At 27.8% G+C, this 16,368-nt stretch overlaps 1 protein-coding gene and 1 long non-coding RNA gene across 3 annotated transcripts; both read right to left on the reverse strand.

Moving 5' to 3' along the window:
* Positions 1-8,526: 8,526 nt before the first annotated feature.
* LOC121174646 (uncharacterized) lies at positions 8,527-9,725 on the reverse strand. The gene is made up of 2 exons (XR_005890873.1): positions 9,261-9,725; positions 8,527-8,831 (listed from the first exon to the last, which is right to left on the reverse strand). It is a non-coding gene; the product is annotated as an uncharacterized lncRNA (long non-coding RNA).
* A 3,826-nt stretch (positions 9,726-13,551) lies between these two features.
* Positions 13,552-16,104, reverse strand: LOC100500000 (putative 40S ribosomal protein S4). Of its 2 annotated transcripts, NM_001248499.3 has the most exons (5): positions 16,036-16,104; positions 15,014-15,091; positions 14,745-14,925; positions 14,504-14,601; positions 13,552-14,253 (listed from the first exon to the last, which is right to left on the reverse strand). In NM_001248499.3, exons 1-5 carry the CDS (start codon positions 16,036-16,038, stop codon positions 13,819-13,821), a joined length of 795 nt encoding a protein of 264 aa, NP_001235428.2. In that variant the 5' UTR covers positions 16,039-16,104; the 3' UTR covers positions 13,552-13,818. The 2 variants fall into 2 exon arrangements, with proteins under 2 accessions (NP_001235428.2, XP_006576177.1); XM_006576114.4 differs by lacking the exon at positions 16,036-16,104 and having other exon boundaries at positions 13,651-14,253; positions 15,025-15,091.
* Between the last annotated feature and the right edge of the window lie 264 nt (positions 16,105-16,368).

The following is a 16,368-nucleotide window of genomic DNA, read 5'->3' on the forward strand; positions in this document are numbered from 1 at the left end:
CAAAATATGTGATGTAAATACTTATCAAATGCTATGTAATGATGAGAAAAAATTTAACGCATCATGGAACAAAACTCAAATACAATTCCTTAGAACTTGATATTATGCTCTAATTAAAATTGAAGTTTCAATTTTGTAATGTGTATCAAATGTATTATTAGAGAATTATATGAATTAACTACAAGAAAATTTAATCATGATTGAAGAACAATGCTCAAAATCTGTATATAAATTTTATCATTTTTTATAGATTGATGATGACAATTTTTATTAAATAATTGGATTCACGCATGACCTGTTAAATTTTGTTGTGGAGTTTTTGGAGAAACATGATACAATTTATTGAATCTCCATGAGTTTCACTTGATCATGGATCATAGACTTTTTTGCAATTCATATGATATTGTCATGGTTATGAAGCATTGTCCACTTTCAAAGAAATTATTCATCGATGTAAGTATACTACTAGTTAATGATTAACTAATTAAAAATATCTACTAATTGTTGATTGATATGATTTCACAATCTAATGAGTAGTTACTATTAATTAATAGCATACTCACATCGATGAACAGTTTTTCTAGGAGTGGGCAATGCTTCATAAAAATGAGAATATTATATGGATTGCAAAAAATTTCTCCCACCTCCATGATTAAGTGAAGCTCCAGGAGATTCAAGAAGTTGTAGGACGCTTCTCCTAAATCTCCACAATGAAACTTAACCGTGAAAGCCTAAATCCAATTATTTAAAAAAAATATCATAATCAACTTATCAAAAATGATAAAGTTTATGTGTAGATTCTTATTATCGTTCTTCATTCAGGATTAAAATTTCATGAAGGCCATTCATATAATTCTCTTATAATACCTTTAATACACATTATAGAAGTGAAACTTCAATTTCAATTAGAGCATAATATAAATAACTTCTAAGGAATTACATTTGAGTTTTGTTCCACAACCTGTTGTGGTCATGCCACAACAATTTCAGATTATGTTGTAGTCATACCACCCATGCTAGTTAGTATATTTCATCCAATTGTGCTCTTATATCAAGAACTTGACGACTGACTTGTTAATTAAAGAGAAAACAAAAAAAAAAGATCAATAGCATAATATAAGAATTTCATAATAGCAAAACCAATCAGAGGGCTAATTTTCATTGATAAAGAAAATAACAAATAAGGAATCCAAAGTGATTGATACTTCCATTTTTTAGAACTTGTGCATCCAATGTATTTAGAATTCATGAAACAATTGTAACTTTTGCAAAGTCCCACTAGGATATTGGTCGATTTTAGAGATTATAGTGAGTTTCATTAGAAAAATATTATAGATAGATCATAATATTGTAAACTCCCCATTACTAATAACATGAATTGAGAAAAGAATAATTAAAATAAGTCATAACCACACATTTATAAACTATAAATTACTAAAAAGATAGATTCACATATCAGAGATTAGAAAGCCACATAGAAAATCAATCATCATAGAGACAAAGCTCAATCAACCAAGTTAAAAAATTCTAGAAATTATTCTAAAAACAAGTCTTTTAAAAAAAGAAGCAAAAATCTAGAATTTGTTGTTGCATATATGAATCATATCATGTGATTACTTTCTATAATTAGTCATGTAATCATATTCAATAATTTATTACTATAATTAAATGTATAAAATATGAAATTACTTAATTTCCTAGTTTCCAATATACACTATCATATATCTAACTTCGCAAGGGTTTTTCATATGTGCATTCAATTTAGAAACTTCAAAAACTTAAGTTCTTCAAATTAATTAATTGCCACAAAAAAATAGAATTAGAATAGTGTGGTTTCAAGCACTTTTTGGTTTTAAACATGCATTAATTTGACGAAACATACTAGTGCAGACACAACACCATTAGCTTTTTGTAACCTTATCCTCCAATATAAGAGAGTGATCAAAGGGCTTTCCAACACCCAATCATTAAAACAATTGCCATTTTTTTTTGGAAAACAATTGAGAAAAAATAACCTTTGTAAATGCACTTGGAAGACTATGAAACAAAGAAAGTCTAACAAATCGAAGACATATTGGCTTTATGAAAAATCAATATCTGATGGTAAACAACATTGACACTTGCATACACACAGTAAAATCGATTATTCATACTAAATAGACAAAAAGTATTGAAAAGATAAACTTTTTAAGACATAAGATGAGAGGGAGATAGGGAAAAGAGTGGGGCTACCAATGACTTTGTTGAGTTTCATGTCGGCATATATGTTGTAGGTGCGAAGTTTGACTTTGTGACCAAACTCAGTGAGATAGATTTCACAAATATTAGATGTTCCCGACTCTCCTAAATTGCTGCCATATTACCCATTGGTCCTTAAAAGCTCTTGTCTATTGTACGTCCTTGATGTGTTCCAATGTGTAACTTGAATTTTTCCAAACCTAAAACACCTATGCTAACAACAAAAGACACAAAAGGTGCAATAAATTCTAAAAGAAAGGGGGGGGGGGGGATATAATTAAAACAAGCTAAGACTAAGGCCTAAATGCAAAATATGCAATGTAGATACTTATCAAAATGCCATGTAATAATGAGAATAAATGCATCGCATCATGAAACAAAGCTCAAATACAATTCCTTAGAAGTTGATATCATGCTCTTATTAAAATTGAAGTTTCACTTTTGTAATGTGTATCGAATGTATTATTAGAGAATTAAGTACAAGAAACTTTAATCTTGATTGAAGAGTGACAATAAATTTTTTTATATAAATTTGATCATTCTTGATAGATTAATGATGCCAATTTTATTAAATAATTAGATTCACGATATGACTACTAAGTTTTGTCGTGGAGTTATTGGAGAAACATGCTACAATTTCTTGAATCTCCATGAGTTTCACTTGATCATGGATGAAAGACTTTTTTACAATCCATATGATATTGTCATGTTTATGAAGCATTGCCCACTTCAAGAGAAACTATTCATCAATGTAAGTATACTATTGAATAATCCTTAACTAATTAACAATAACTATTTTTTTATAGATGAACAATTTCTCTAGGAGTGGGCAATGCTTCATAAACATGAGAATATTATATGGATTGCAAAAAATTCGTCCTACCTCTATGATTAAGTGAAGTTCCATGAGATTCAGGAAGTTTTAGCATGCTTCTCTAAAAACTCCACGATGAAACTTAATAGTCAAAGCCTAAATCCAATTATTTAAAAAAATAATATCATAATCAATTTATAAAAAATGACAAAATTTACGTGCAGATTCTTAATATCATTCTTCAATCAGAATTAAAGTTTCATGTAGTTCAAAGGGCCTGCCAACACCCAATCATTAAAATATGTGCCACTTTTATTTTCTAGAAAATAATTGAGGAAAATAGCCTCTCTAAATGCACTTGGAAGACAATGAAACAAATAAAGTCTAGCAAATTGAAGACAAATTGGCTTTAGGGAGGATCAATATTTGATGGTAAACAACATTGACACTCAGAAGCACACAATAAAACCGCCTATTCATACAAAATAGGCAAAAGGAATTGAAAAACACAAACTTTTCAAGATATAAAAAGGGGGAGAGATAGGGAAAAGAGTGAGGCTATCAGTAACTTTGTTGAGTTTGATGTTGGCTTGTATGTGGTAGGTGCAAAGTTCAATTTTGTGGGTTCATGATGAACAACTTAGTGAGAAGGTCCACTATGAATTTGAAATGGTCTTTCACGAAGGCCTTTCTTGCTTTTGCTTTGAGACTAGAAGCCATAAAAGAGACAGGGAGAGGAAAAGAGGATTTAGAACAAGGAGATTCATGAGAATGGAGCAAAGGGAGTTTTGTGCGTGATTTAGGAGGGATGATTTTAAGGTTTGGATGTGGAAAAAGGAATTACGCTAGATGAAAAATGAACGGGGAAACTAGTTAGCGAAGCTTATATGCCTAGGGTTTTTAAACACTCTCTTATTAATAAAGAATGATTCGGTCGGTTTCGGGTTCTGATGGGTCAAGAATGTTGAATCCATTACTAACCAAATAAATCCATTTGAAACCATTTACCAATTCACCCTACCTGCCCAAGTCCACCCAAATGCCAAATTTTTTTCTTGATTTTTGGGTCGAGCCAGATATATTTGCTCAACTCTACTAGTTATATTGGAACTTTTATCATCCAAGTAAAGGAAAATATAATTAGAAAAGAAGGAACCACAAAGAAAAAAAGTGGAAAAAAGTTCTTGCCTCTATTTAGGCTTCATTGTGACAAGAGTATGTGTTTTATGGTTTAACTTAAATGTACTTTTGGTTTCCAAACAAATGTGACATTGACAAATAATATGGTGTTGATGAGTGTCATTGACAAGATGACATGTCATTTATGTGATATACAAGAAAATATTGATGTGTTGGTGACATAATATGATGATGTGACATGTAAACATGAGAAAATAAATTATCAAGATGACAAAAATGATATTAGAACCTCAAACCCTAAAATCTAACAACACTTAACCGATAAACTAATGAATTTCTCTGATATGTTAATGAAAGTTATAGTATATATACCTTTAATGACAACCAAAATTACACATATATTTATTGCCACTGAATAAAAAATTATATATATATACACACACACTATTAGTAATAATAATAATAGTAATATTATTATTATTATTATTATTATTATTATTATTATTATTAATTTATCAATAATATTTATTATTAATACAAGTAATATATATAATATTATTGATAAAATAATAGTAACAATATTGTTAACATTTTATAATTATACAATGACTTAAATAAAAATTTAGTCCCTATAAAATAACCTATTTTTTGTTTTAGTGTCTTAAAAGTATTTTTTGTTGGGTTTTAGAATCAATAAGTTTTTTTTTTTTGTTTTAATCTCTATTGAGTAATAATGTTAATAACCTATTGACTTATTATGTCATCAAAGAATATGAGATTAAAGTCATGTGTAATTGTTTTTTTGAAAAATTGTGTTTCTAAATTATTATATGTTTAGAACATTTGACACATGTTGACGAGGAATTAAAAATATTAGTTTATAAGAAAATAGTTGTGATTATCTCTTAAGACTCTTGATGATATGGCAAGTTAACAAATTGTCGATATCATTGATATGTCATCAGTTAATGTGATTATTTGAGAACAAGAATTATAATAATTTTTTATTGTAACTAAAAAAAACTTTAAAACACTAAAACCAAAGTTAGGATAATTTATAGGGACCAAATTTTTATTTAAGACTTTTATAATTGTTGACTTATTTAATTTACATATATAGTTTTCATTTTTATAGAGAAGAATATATATATTTACCACTACTAAATAAATATATTTATATCTATTATTAGTATTAATAATTTTATTGATATTGTTAATACATTAATAGATAAATTAACAAATATAAAATTTATTAGAAATATTTATTAAACTATCAGTTTATTATAGTAGTACTTGCATTTGGTAAAAGTAAATACATATTATACTAATATATATATATATATATATATATATATATATATATATATATATATATATATATATATATATATGTCTTTGTATAAAGAGATAGATACAATAATATATATTATAATATTTTTATTTAATACTTCCTTGAGTTCAGACATAAGAAAATTTTAGTTAACTTTATTTTATTTAATGTTATTATCTATAAAGTACTATTTATTTAATTGAGGTTTTAATTTTAATGATTTTTTTATTTCCGATAACAAGTTCTAATGAATGGTAAATTAAAAAAATAATGTTTTTTAATTAAGATTGATGAAATTAAATATTATTAACTAACTTTTTAATTAACATGAAATATTTTTTTCTTATATTTAAGAACGAAGGAAATAATAATAAATATGAACAATTTCAATTTCCATATATATTATAATTTTTATTCACATATCATAGAAATCCTTTATCCGAGAGGTTAAGTATTATTGTTGGATTTGCAGTATAAAAAAATAGAAGCATTATTGTTGGAGTTTAGGTTTGAGGTTCTACTCTCACCTTTATTATTTTGAGTCCATCCGGAAAAAAAAATATGGATTTGATAATTTATTTTCTTATTCTTACATATCATATCATCATGTTATATTATTGAAATATCATTTGATGGAGGAATCAAAATTTCACAATCATACTTGAGGGGTCAAAATTACTTAATTGAAATTTGGGGATAAAAATAATAATCGATCTGCAATACTTGAAAAATTAGAAGTGTATTTAGACCTGGTGGTTTTTGAGTTTGTAATTGCACGATTATTACTTTGTTAATTTTGTTATTGGAGTGTGCATGCTTAGTTGATGTTTTATTTACTAGTGTAACACTATTATTGTATGTATAATTATGCAAGTGCTGCAGCATGCAGGACATTTCTGATGAATCACTATTGACCAAAAGAATGGAAAATACTTTGTTTTTTTTAAAAAAAATAGGACGTTTGAAGAAAAAAAAAAACTTAACTAAAAATTTTACCATCAAATTTTTATTATTTTACTAATTTTATCATTTAAGATTTATTTTTACGAATTTTATCAACTAACTTTCTTATTTTTGTGGATTTTACCTTTCAAGTTTTATTTCATGAATTTTACCATCTAATTTTTAACATTTCATAAATTTTATCATCTAAATTTTCAATTTTTTTATTTTATCATCACGTTAATATCAAAACAATGTAAAAAATTATTTTTTTATTTTTATATATCAATTATAATTATATTTAATGTAGTAAAGTGAATTTGTATATCAATCGTGATTGTAATTGATATAAAAAATTATTCTTCTACATCAATTATAATTATAACTTATATTAAAAGTGAAAATCATTTATCTTTAGTCAGCAATGATAAAATACATAAAATGAAAACTTGAGTTATAAAATTTCTGAAAATAAAACTTAGATGATAAATATTTGTAAAATAATAAAAATTGAGAGATAAAATTTACCATTAAAAAAAAAGGAGAAAAGCTGCAGTGCACAAGTTTCCTCAAAAGCATCAACTTCATTGTGTATGCTGCTTGCGTTCTCAATCAAAATGTTCGTAGTTTATGTAGTTTTATTTGCTTGGTTCATCTTGAAACTCTCCTTGAGATAAATTCAATAAGAAATGCACATGCAAATATAAAAATACGCATAACACATTCAAAATAAAGTTTATTTCCTTTTAATAAGAAATGCACATGCAAATATGAAAATATACATAACACATGCAAAATAAAGTTTATTTACTTTTAATAGGAAATTCGGACCAAAAATATAAGCTGAACAGTACTAACACATTCACTTTGTCTTGTGATAAAAAAACTAGAAAGGAGGATTAGAAATAGAAAAAAAAAAAGGAAATTGACAATTTGTTTAGTATAGAGTCTATAAACATGATTGAGGTTATGCTACATTGCCAATTTTATTCAGGGTAAATAATTATTTTTGTCCCTAAATGTGTAATTCGTTGACAAATGTATTCTTAAAATATAAAAATATAAAATTTAGTCTCCAAAAATGTAAAAAGTGCGACAAATATATTCAGCCGTTAACTTTCGTTCGTCACCATTAATAAAATAACTTATGTAGTACAGAGAGAGAAAATTGTCACTGAAATGGTTACAAACGTGATCATGTTGACTAGCTTAGATGAAAATGTTAATAAGATACAATTTTTGGACATAAATGTCAATAATTTTTTTTATGAACGAAAATGTTAATAGTTTTTTTTATTGAAAGAAAATGTCAGTAATTTATTTTGAACATAACTTTTAATAAATTATTATTATTGGACGAAAAATTTTAATAATTTTTTATTGAACCTAAATATCAATATATTTCTATTAGACTACTTTGTTAGATCTGAAATTTCGTTTCATTTAAGTGTAAAATATAACTTTAGGATAAATTTTTATCATTTTTTAGCGTTACAAACATAGCATTACAATAATCAATTAAAAAATATATTAACAAATATAATTTTAAAAAATATAATAATAATGATAATATTGATTATCAACTATAATTTTTTTGTCATAATAGAAATTATCCAAAATAAATATTGTACCAATTTATCAAAATAAACATTATAACAATCTACCAATCATTATAAATTTTTTCAAATTATAATAATTAGTCCCAATCTAATACAAATAAAAAATAATTGTATCTCATATTTTACTTCAAATCTTGACTATTTTATTAATGGTGACGGACGAAAGTTAACATCCGGATATATTTATCGCATTTCTTACACTTTCGGAGACTAAATTTTATATTTTCATCTTTTAGGGATGCATTTGTCAGCGTGGTGAGGAGAAGAAAAACCAAGAAAATATTATATGACAAATATGTCCCTATGTTGACAATTAAAGATGACACATTGATAATCATTTTCGTGAACAATCTATTTATCACATTTTTTACACTTTAACGAATTAAATTTTATATTTTCATCTTTTAGGGACATATTTATCAACAACGAACTACAAATTTAAAGACAAAAATAACTATTTATCCTTTTATTTATTTTTGTACCATTTCCATAGTCACTCTTACTTTGCACGCTCTAATGTGAGACTAGTTCATCTAGAAACTTTAGAACCACTCGCCACGATGGTTTTAAAATTTCAAGTCGGTTGAAAACATAGTTTCCAATAAACACCTATTGGTCCTTTTGACGGTGCAGGTACATTGAGGAGTTGATGATTGAACTTGAATCATTTTCCACATAACTTGTATATCATCATTTTCTTCAAAAGGCTCCATATCCTTGTAAAGATTAACAAGCCCATTTCTGTGCCCTGCGGTCAACACCACAATGAAACAAGCTATAAGGACATTTGTTTGAAAGTATAACATTGAATTTTTAAGAATCACATTCACGGAAATATTACTACAAAAAATGTTATTACTTAAAAGAGTTTGGTAGCTTTTAATATTCTAATGTTTAAATTTTCAAAAATAAATTTTTAATTTGTGAAATAAACACACTTTAAAGGATAAGATCAGAAATAAATTACAACAACAATAAAACTTATCTCATTCGACTACATGAATCACACGAAATTATTTAATTAAATTAAAAAATGAAAGTTTAAGAGATGTTATTTGCCATAAGAAACAAACTAATTAATTACATATTCTAACTAAGCAAACCATTAAGGATGTGTACTAAGCATAAAATTCACACAACTTAGTTAACAATAATCTGAAACTGCCTACTACTTTACCTTCACGTCTGAACCTCAAGAGTGAATTGAGTTTCCTAAAGATACTCTTGATTGAATAGATAGACAAATCCTTGAGGTAGAAGCAGTCCTTCCACTTTCCCATTTTTCAAAGTAGATAAACAACTCTTCAACTCGATCCCTTCCTTGCAGCTTCCATGTTTTATATGCATCATTTCCTTCAAAAAAATAGTAAACAAAACCGTAGGTGAATCCTGCCACAACAGAAAAAACAACTGAAGAGCCAAGACCTTCGTGTAATTCCTGATTTTCAGCCTTTTAAGTTCAGAAACAAACTTTGACTCCTAAAATATAAGGATTTCGCTTCCTATTCCCAATCCTATCTTCAAAAGCCCTTTTGACCCTTTGATAAAGTGAAAATGAATATTTTGGTTGAATTTATTTAAAATACACTTATAATGTAATCTAGTAATGATTTTTTTATGTATGATAAAATTAGTGGTTTTAATAATAATAATTTTAAAAAGTATATATAACATAATTTTAAATTGGTTAATAAAATAAAATATTTATATTAATCATATACATGAAAATTAAACTCTATTTTTTCATGTACATAGTGGCAGGCCTATGTTAAAGTGAGAGTGTGCAAATGTAAGTATACATCTGGAGTTATTATATATTTGAACCCATTGTCTCCAATCTTTCACTTAGCTAGCTAGCTTCTTTATTACTTTCTCAAGTTTCATTCCATTCTTATCTATTTGGATACTTGACATTTTATTTAATTGGACATTTCATTACATCTCATATTTCATTTCATGATATTATTTTTTACTTTTTAAAAAATAAATTGCCCTCATCGACTCATGTTTTTTAACCCATCACTGTACCAAGACGTTATCACTTGTTAAGGAAGAACATAATTACAACCTGGAATAGAATGCAAAATCACGTTTGGTAACATTTGTGCGTGTGAAACCATTGGTTAGGTAGTGTTATAGATATTCACGTGTCCATGCCATATGAATATATAATGCAGGATACAGTAAATAAATTGTGAGTAGGGGGAATTGTTTTGGATTTTGCTTCTACTACCTTATCATTGTTACCAAATATTCTCATCAATTTGATGGTATCAACACGAGAGTGGTGATGGGGCCCCTGGTCAACAAGTTGGTTGATTTATCTTCTGTGTCTTTGTGTAGTATAAGCGCTTTTTCTAGTGTTTTTCGGTGCAACTATAATATCATAATATCATATAATTATGTATGTATGTATAATGAATTGGATCGGAAGAGTCGCTGCAACTTGCAATCACTTTCTATGCTAACAAAATCGATGAGGTCAATACGATTTTAAAAAACATGTATTTTGGTTCAACAATTTTAAAATCATAGATTGCATGTGATGGTGAACTATTTTTGGCAATGGTCTTCTCAACTGCTCTGTGATCACTTTTGGGAAGATAAAAATATAAAATTTAATTCCCAAAAATATAAAAAGTACGATAAATATATTCAGTCATTAACTTTTATATGTCATTGTTAATAAAATAATTTACATGACATAGGGAGACAAATTTGTTATTGAAATGAATGATTGCCAATATGACCATACTGACTAGATTAGATGAAAATGTCAGTGAAATTTTTATGAACGTAAATGTTAGTACTTTTTTGTTGGAAGAAAAATGTTAATATTTTTTATTGGAGGAAAATATCAATAATTTGTTTTGGACCTGAACCTAAATGTCTGTACATTATATTGGACTAAAATGTCAATAAGTTATTATTATTGGAAGAAAATGTTAGTAATTTTTTTTATTTGACCTAAATATCAATATGTTTCTATTGAACTAATTTGTTAGACCTGAAATTTCATTTCATTTAAGGATAAAATATAATTTTAGGGTAAATTTTTGTCATTTTTTATCATTACAAACATAACATTACAATAATCACTTAAAAAAATAGATTAACAAACATAATTTAAAACAAACATAATAATAACAATAGTATTGATTATCAACCATAATTTATTTGTCACAATAAAAATTATTCAAAATAAACATTGTACGAGTTTACCAAAATAAACATTGTAATAATGTATCAATCATTACAAATTTTTCAAAATTGTAATAATTAGTCACAATCTACTATAAATAAAAGATAAATATATCCCATATTTTACTTCTAATTTTGATTATTTTATTAACGACAACGGACGAAAGTTAACGTCCACATATATTTATCACTCTTTTTACATTTTTAAAAACTAAATTTTATAATTTTTATCTTTCCAAACACATTAGTCAGTGGGATAGATGTTCATTTTCAAGATTGAATAACTTAAATAAACGTCCTTTCAAAAAATTAAAAACTTAAATAAACTTGTTACAAATTTAGAAACAAAATCCACACACATACTATAATTTGAAGGGAAAACTTAACAAAAAAATATTTCAAAAACTTTATTTAGGTTTTATGCTTTTTAACCCTTGTCACACTAAAAGAAAATATTCCAACAAAGTAAATTCTAGAATGAAATGATATTTATCTAAAGAGATGTTCTTTACAACAAGGGATCAGAATTCTTTCATACCTTTGTTGCATTTTATCATGTTAGATTATAGGATCTTGGTAGGAGTGGTAGCAAGATGGTGTATTTATCGCAATGGAAATAATAATAGGAGTGGTAGCAAGATGGTGTATTTATCGCAATGGAAATAATAATAGGAGTGACAATGATGATAACAATAATCACTATAGTGATAAAGATTGTTATTATAGTAATATTGAACTCATAATAGTCTAATAATAATGATAATATTATGATAACAACTAGTGGTGGTGATGGGATAACAATGATAATAATGACATAGATTATGATCATGACAATGATAATTATTGTGACAATAGTCATGGTAATGACCATTGATTGGTGGTGGTGAAATAAGAGATACAACGATGATAATAGTGAACAATGAAAATATGATGATGGTGAAAATACTAATAACAATGGTACATGATGATGGTTGTAATCACGATAATAGTATTGAGATTGACAATAGTAATGATTATTGATATTAAATTAAATAGTGTTGGTGGTGACTTAAGGTCAAGACAACCACAATAATAATATAACAAAAATAGTAGTAAATAATTGTGATAAAGACAATAACAAAGATGTCATTAGTTTGTAGTAATGATGACAATAATTGATCAATAATAATAGTAGTAATAATGATAATAATAATAATTGTATATTGTAGACCTTTGGATGAGAAATAAAGTAATTGAACAATTTATTTTACAACTAAAAATCAAAAACTCAAGTTACTTTTTTTTGTTTTAAAAATCAAGTTAATTTTTTTTATCTCCTTCTTAACGAACTTAATGTTTTGTAATTTACATTTAAAATCCAATTTATGAAAACTCCTAAGTCACAATCACCTCAAATTTGCCAATTCGTCAAGCTATAGTGTGTTTAATTTCTGTGGATAAAAAAAATCAGGCTATAACGAACACGAACTTATAGCTCCAAGCCTCCAACAAGCAAATTGTAGACCAAATCCTTCGAAGACTATTCAAATTGACCGATTCATTGACCTGTATTTTATGCCTATCTATTCACTATTTATAATTTTATATAAATTCTTTTATAATTTATTTGAAATTAATAATTCTTTCCAAAATTAAAAAAAATGTTAATTTCAAATAAATTTATTAGTAAAGCTACACCAAAATAAATAAAAAATAATATTAAAAAATTTAAAAATAATGTATCACATTAAAAATCTAAGCAAGTAAACTCAATTATTAAGAGTTACAACATTTCAGAAACATTGTTCAACCGACCTCCTTAAAAAAAAAAACTGATTTAGACCCATTGCAAGGGTTAAGCAGTGAAGGTCATCATTTAGTATTCACATTAATAACACAGTATAAAAGGAATTGCATACATCAAAATGGGTTAGGTCATAATCATAATTATTTACTGTAATTATTGAATTTCTCCTCTTCAAATATATCATTGATATTCGAAAATAAAAATGAATTATTTTAAATGATAATAAATTGCAGATCTTTTGGTTTAACTTAATATATATTTGTATAATTTAATTTAATTAAATAAAGTGATTTAAGCTTATATTTCCGGATTCTAATTACAGGCCAAATAAACTAAAAACTAAAGCTAGCATTGGATTAAGATACACCAGTAATTTTTTTTTAACTTGAATTATACCTGTTATACAAATAATTTTCATTTGGGTTTGATATAAAGTTGGAGTGATGAGTAAAGAAAGTCCCATATAGGTAGAAATATAAATGAGAAAATATACTGAATTTAATATATGAAGAGGTAAAATTGCAACTAAAGTAAAAGATTAGGGAAGTAAAGTAATTTTTACCCCCTAAAAAAATCAATGTCACCATAATATTAATAATCATAAGGTAATGAAAACTGAAATCAACAGCTCAAAATTGTAATACTATGTTTGACACAACTATGCTCAGTCATTTCACCAAAAATCCTATGCTCAGACAGCCGAAGAGATAAAATAGCTAAACTTTACCACCAAATCATTCAATCAAATTTAGGCAACAGTTTCCTTTTGTGCAGCAAGCCTCTTTCTAGCCTCCTCAATGATAGACAACTTGATACCCTTGCCTTTGGGAAGAGACACCCAAGGCTTTGTTCCTTTGCCAATAATGAAGACATTACCCATACGAGTTGCAAACTCATGACCAGTTGCATCCTGGACATGGATGGTCTCAAAGCTTCCCTTGTGCTTTTCTCTGTTCTTGATGACACCGACCCGGCCTCTGTTCCTTCCGCCCGTGACCATAACAACATTCCCCACATCAAATTTAATGAAATCAGTGATCTTGTTGCTTTCAAGGTCCAGCTTGATGGTGTCATTGGCCTTGATTAGTGGGTCAGGATAGCGGATGGTACGGCCGTCATATGTGTTCAAATAGGGGATGCCCTTTTGCCCAAATTGAACAGATCGAACCTTGCAGAGCTTAAACTGAAACAAGGCAAAAATTAGAGTGAAATCACTAGAAAGAAAATCTACAGAAAAACATTGAAATAAGATACAACAAAACAAATTTATAGTGCTCAAAAGCATCAAGTAGCACTAATCTAAGATATGCCTAAACAAGTTTCCAATTTACTAATTTAAGAAGTCCTAAATTTTAGTATTTGACCATCCAACGATACACCTTCAGCAGCGAGTGAGTATAGACATTAGAGAGATTATGCATGAATAGACAAACCTTTGACTCTTCGTCCCTTACAGAGTGGAGACGGAATCGACCTTTTGTGTCATACAGTAGACGGAAATTTTCGTTTGTTTTGGGAATAGAAACAACATCTGGTCAAAATTGTCCAAAACTCAATTAAAAAATCTTGTCATGAATATGCAAAAGTGACAATATTGTCCAGATATCCAAACGAACAATAATTTGGTCATAACAAGCAACACTATATGGCAACCAAGTTTAAAAATGTACATACCCATGAAACCAGCAGGGTATGTCTTGTCTGTCCTAACCTTGCCATCAACAAGAACATGGCGCTGCATCAAGATGGCAATAACTTCTCTATATGTTAGAGCATACTTTAGCCTGTTCCGTAGGATGAGGATCAAAGGAAGACACTCCCTGGACTTGTGGGGTCCAGATGATGGCTTCGGTGCCTACACAGCCAGGCAAAATGAGTTCAAATGAAAATTACAAATAAAAATGACAAATAATATCATCAACAACTGTGAGTACTGTACATACAAAGGCCCCACCAAGCTTGTCAAGCATCCAGTGTTTTGGAGCATTGAGCCTCTTCAAGTGTTTCTTCAACCCTCTCGCCTGAAATACACGAGAAAAGCTACAAATTAGAATTTAAGGTCACAACTTAAGATACCATATATTCCTAACAAATACACCACTGACCACACAACGAATCATTGTAAGCCAGTGTTTTAAAAACTAGACTGAACTGGCCAGTCTGACAAATTCAACCATTAATCATAGCATTAGCCAACCTAGTCAGTGGTCAGGTCATATAAACTGTTAAATCCAAAAAATCCTAGAGATTGACAATGCAGCAGCCGAACACGACCCCTAGATTTACACACACACAGACACACACACACACCAGTTCAACCACAGTTGAGTAGTATGAAACTGTAAACAGTTCTCAAAGTATTAAATTGAGTAGTGGAAAAACAAATACAGGTAACGCAATAACAAGAGATCTCAACAACCTTGACATTGTGGGCACAATCACTGTCAGGAATTGTTCTTTAAAACCTTAGTAGTATTTACACCAGTTCGACAATTAATAAGCATTGACGGGAATAAAATCCCAAAAAATAAAAATAAAAAATCATCACAAAACTTGTCAAGGTGCATCCCATCAAAAACCAAAAAACCACAAACAAAAAAATAATCAACATGCCATGCTGTAAGAATTTCAACACATCCAAACCAATTATATAAACTGAGGGGGATGTAGGTTCAGCTATGGTGGACTCAATTTTCATCAATAATAAAAAACAAATAATTGAATTGTGCAAACAGAGAACAACACAGAAAGTAACCCAACAACAGCAAGAGACAACATACCATAATTCTAACGAGCAACGACAGAACAGAAGACAAAAACTTTGGCTTGAGGAATGGTAAGCGAAAATAAACTCAATTTCTTTCACTCTTTCATTTCCATTTAATTATAAAAACGAAACCAAGGAAAAAAAAGTAAAAAGAAAATGATAAGTTGAATGCAATTAGTTTCAAGACGAAGAGCTAACCATGTTGAAGGCTTAGGCTTCTGCTCCTCTGCGTGCTGAGCTGGTGAAGAATGAGAGAGACACAAAACCAAAACCCTAGCATGGTTCTATTTGTTTGAATATATACACACGGAGCCCCATGACCCGTTTCGTAACCAAAGTCCAAAATTAAGTGTCTTTTTTAATGCTAAAATACATCTTAAAATTACTAAGTGAACATTTTAATTGATAATATATATATATATATATATATATATATATATATATATATATATATCGATTCAAATTAATTCATAATAACACTAATATATATTTTTATTTAAATTTTAAAAAAATTGTACGACTATTTTTATT

This window comes from Glycine max, chromosome 3 (genome assembly GCF_000004515.6).
Source record: "Glycine max cultivar Williams 82 chromosome 3, Glycine_max_v4.0, whole genome shotgun sequence".
Lineage (NCBI taxonomy): Eukaryota > Viridiplantae > Streptophyta > Magnoliopsida > Fabales > Fabaceae > Glycine > Glycine max.

Bases quoted from the DNA above. Each gene is read 5' to 3' on its own strand.
- LOC100500000 (NM_001248499.3), bottom strand. The intron at 14,926-15,013 runs GTATGTACAGTA...CTGGCTGTGTAG, and splicing joins ACAAGCTTGGTGGGGCCTTT to GCACCGAAGCCATCATCTGG. The intron at 14,254-14,503 runs GTTTGTCTATTC...GCCTTGTTTCAG, and splicing joins TAAGGGACGAAGAGTCAAAG to TTTAAGCTCTGCAAGGTTCG.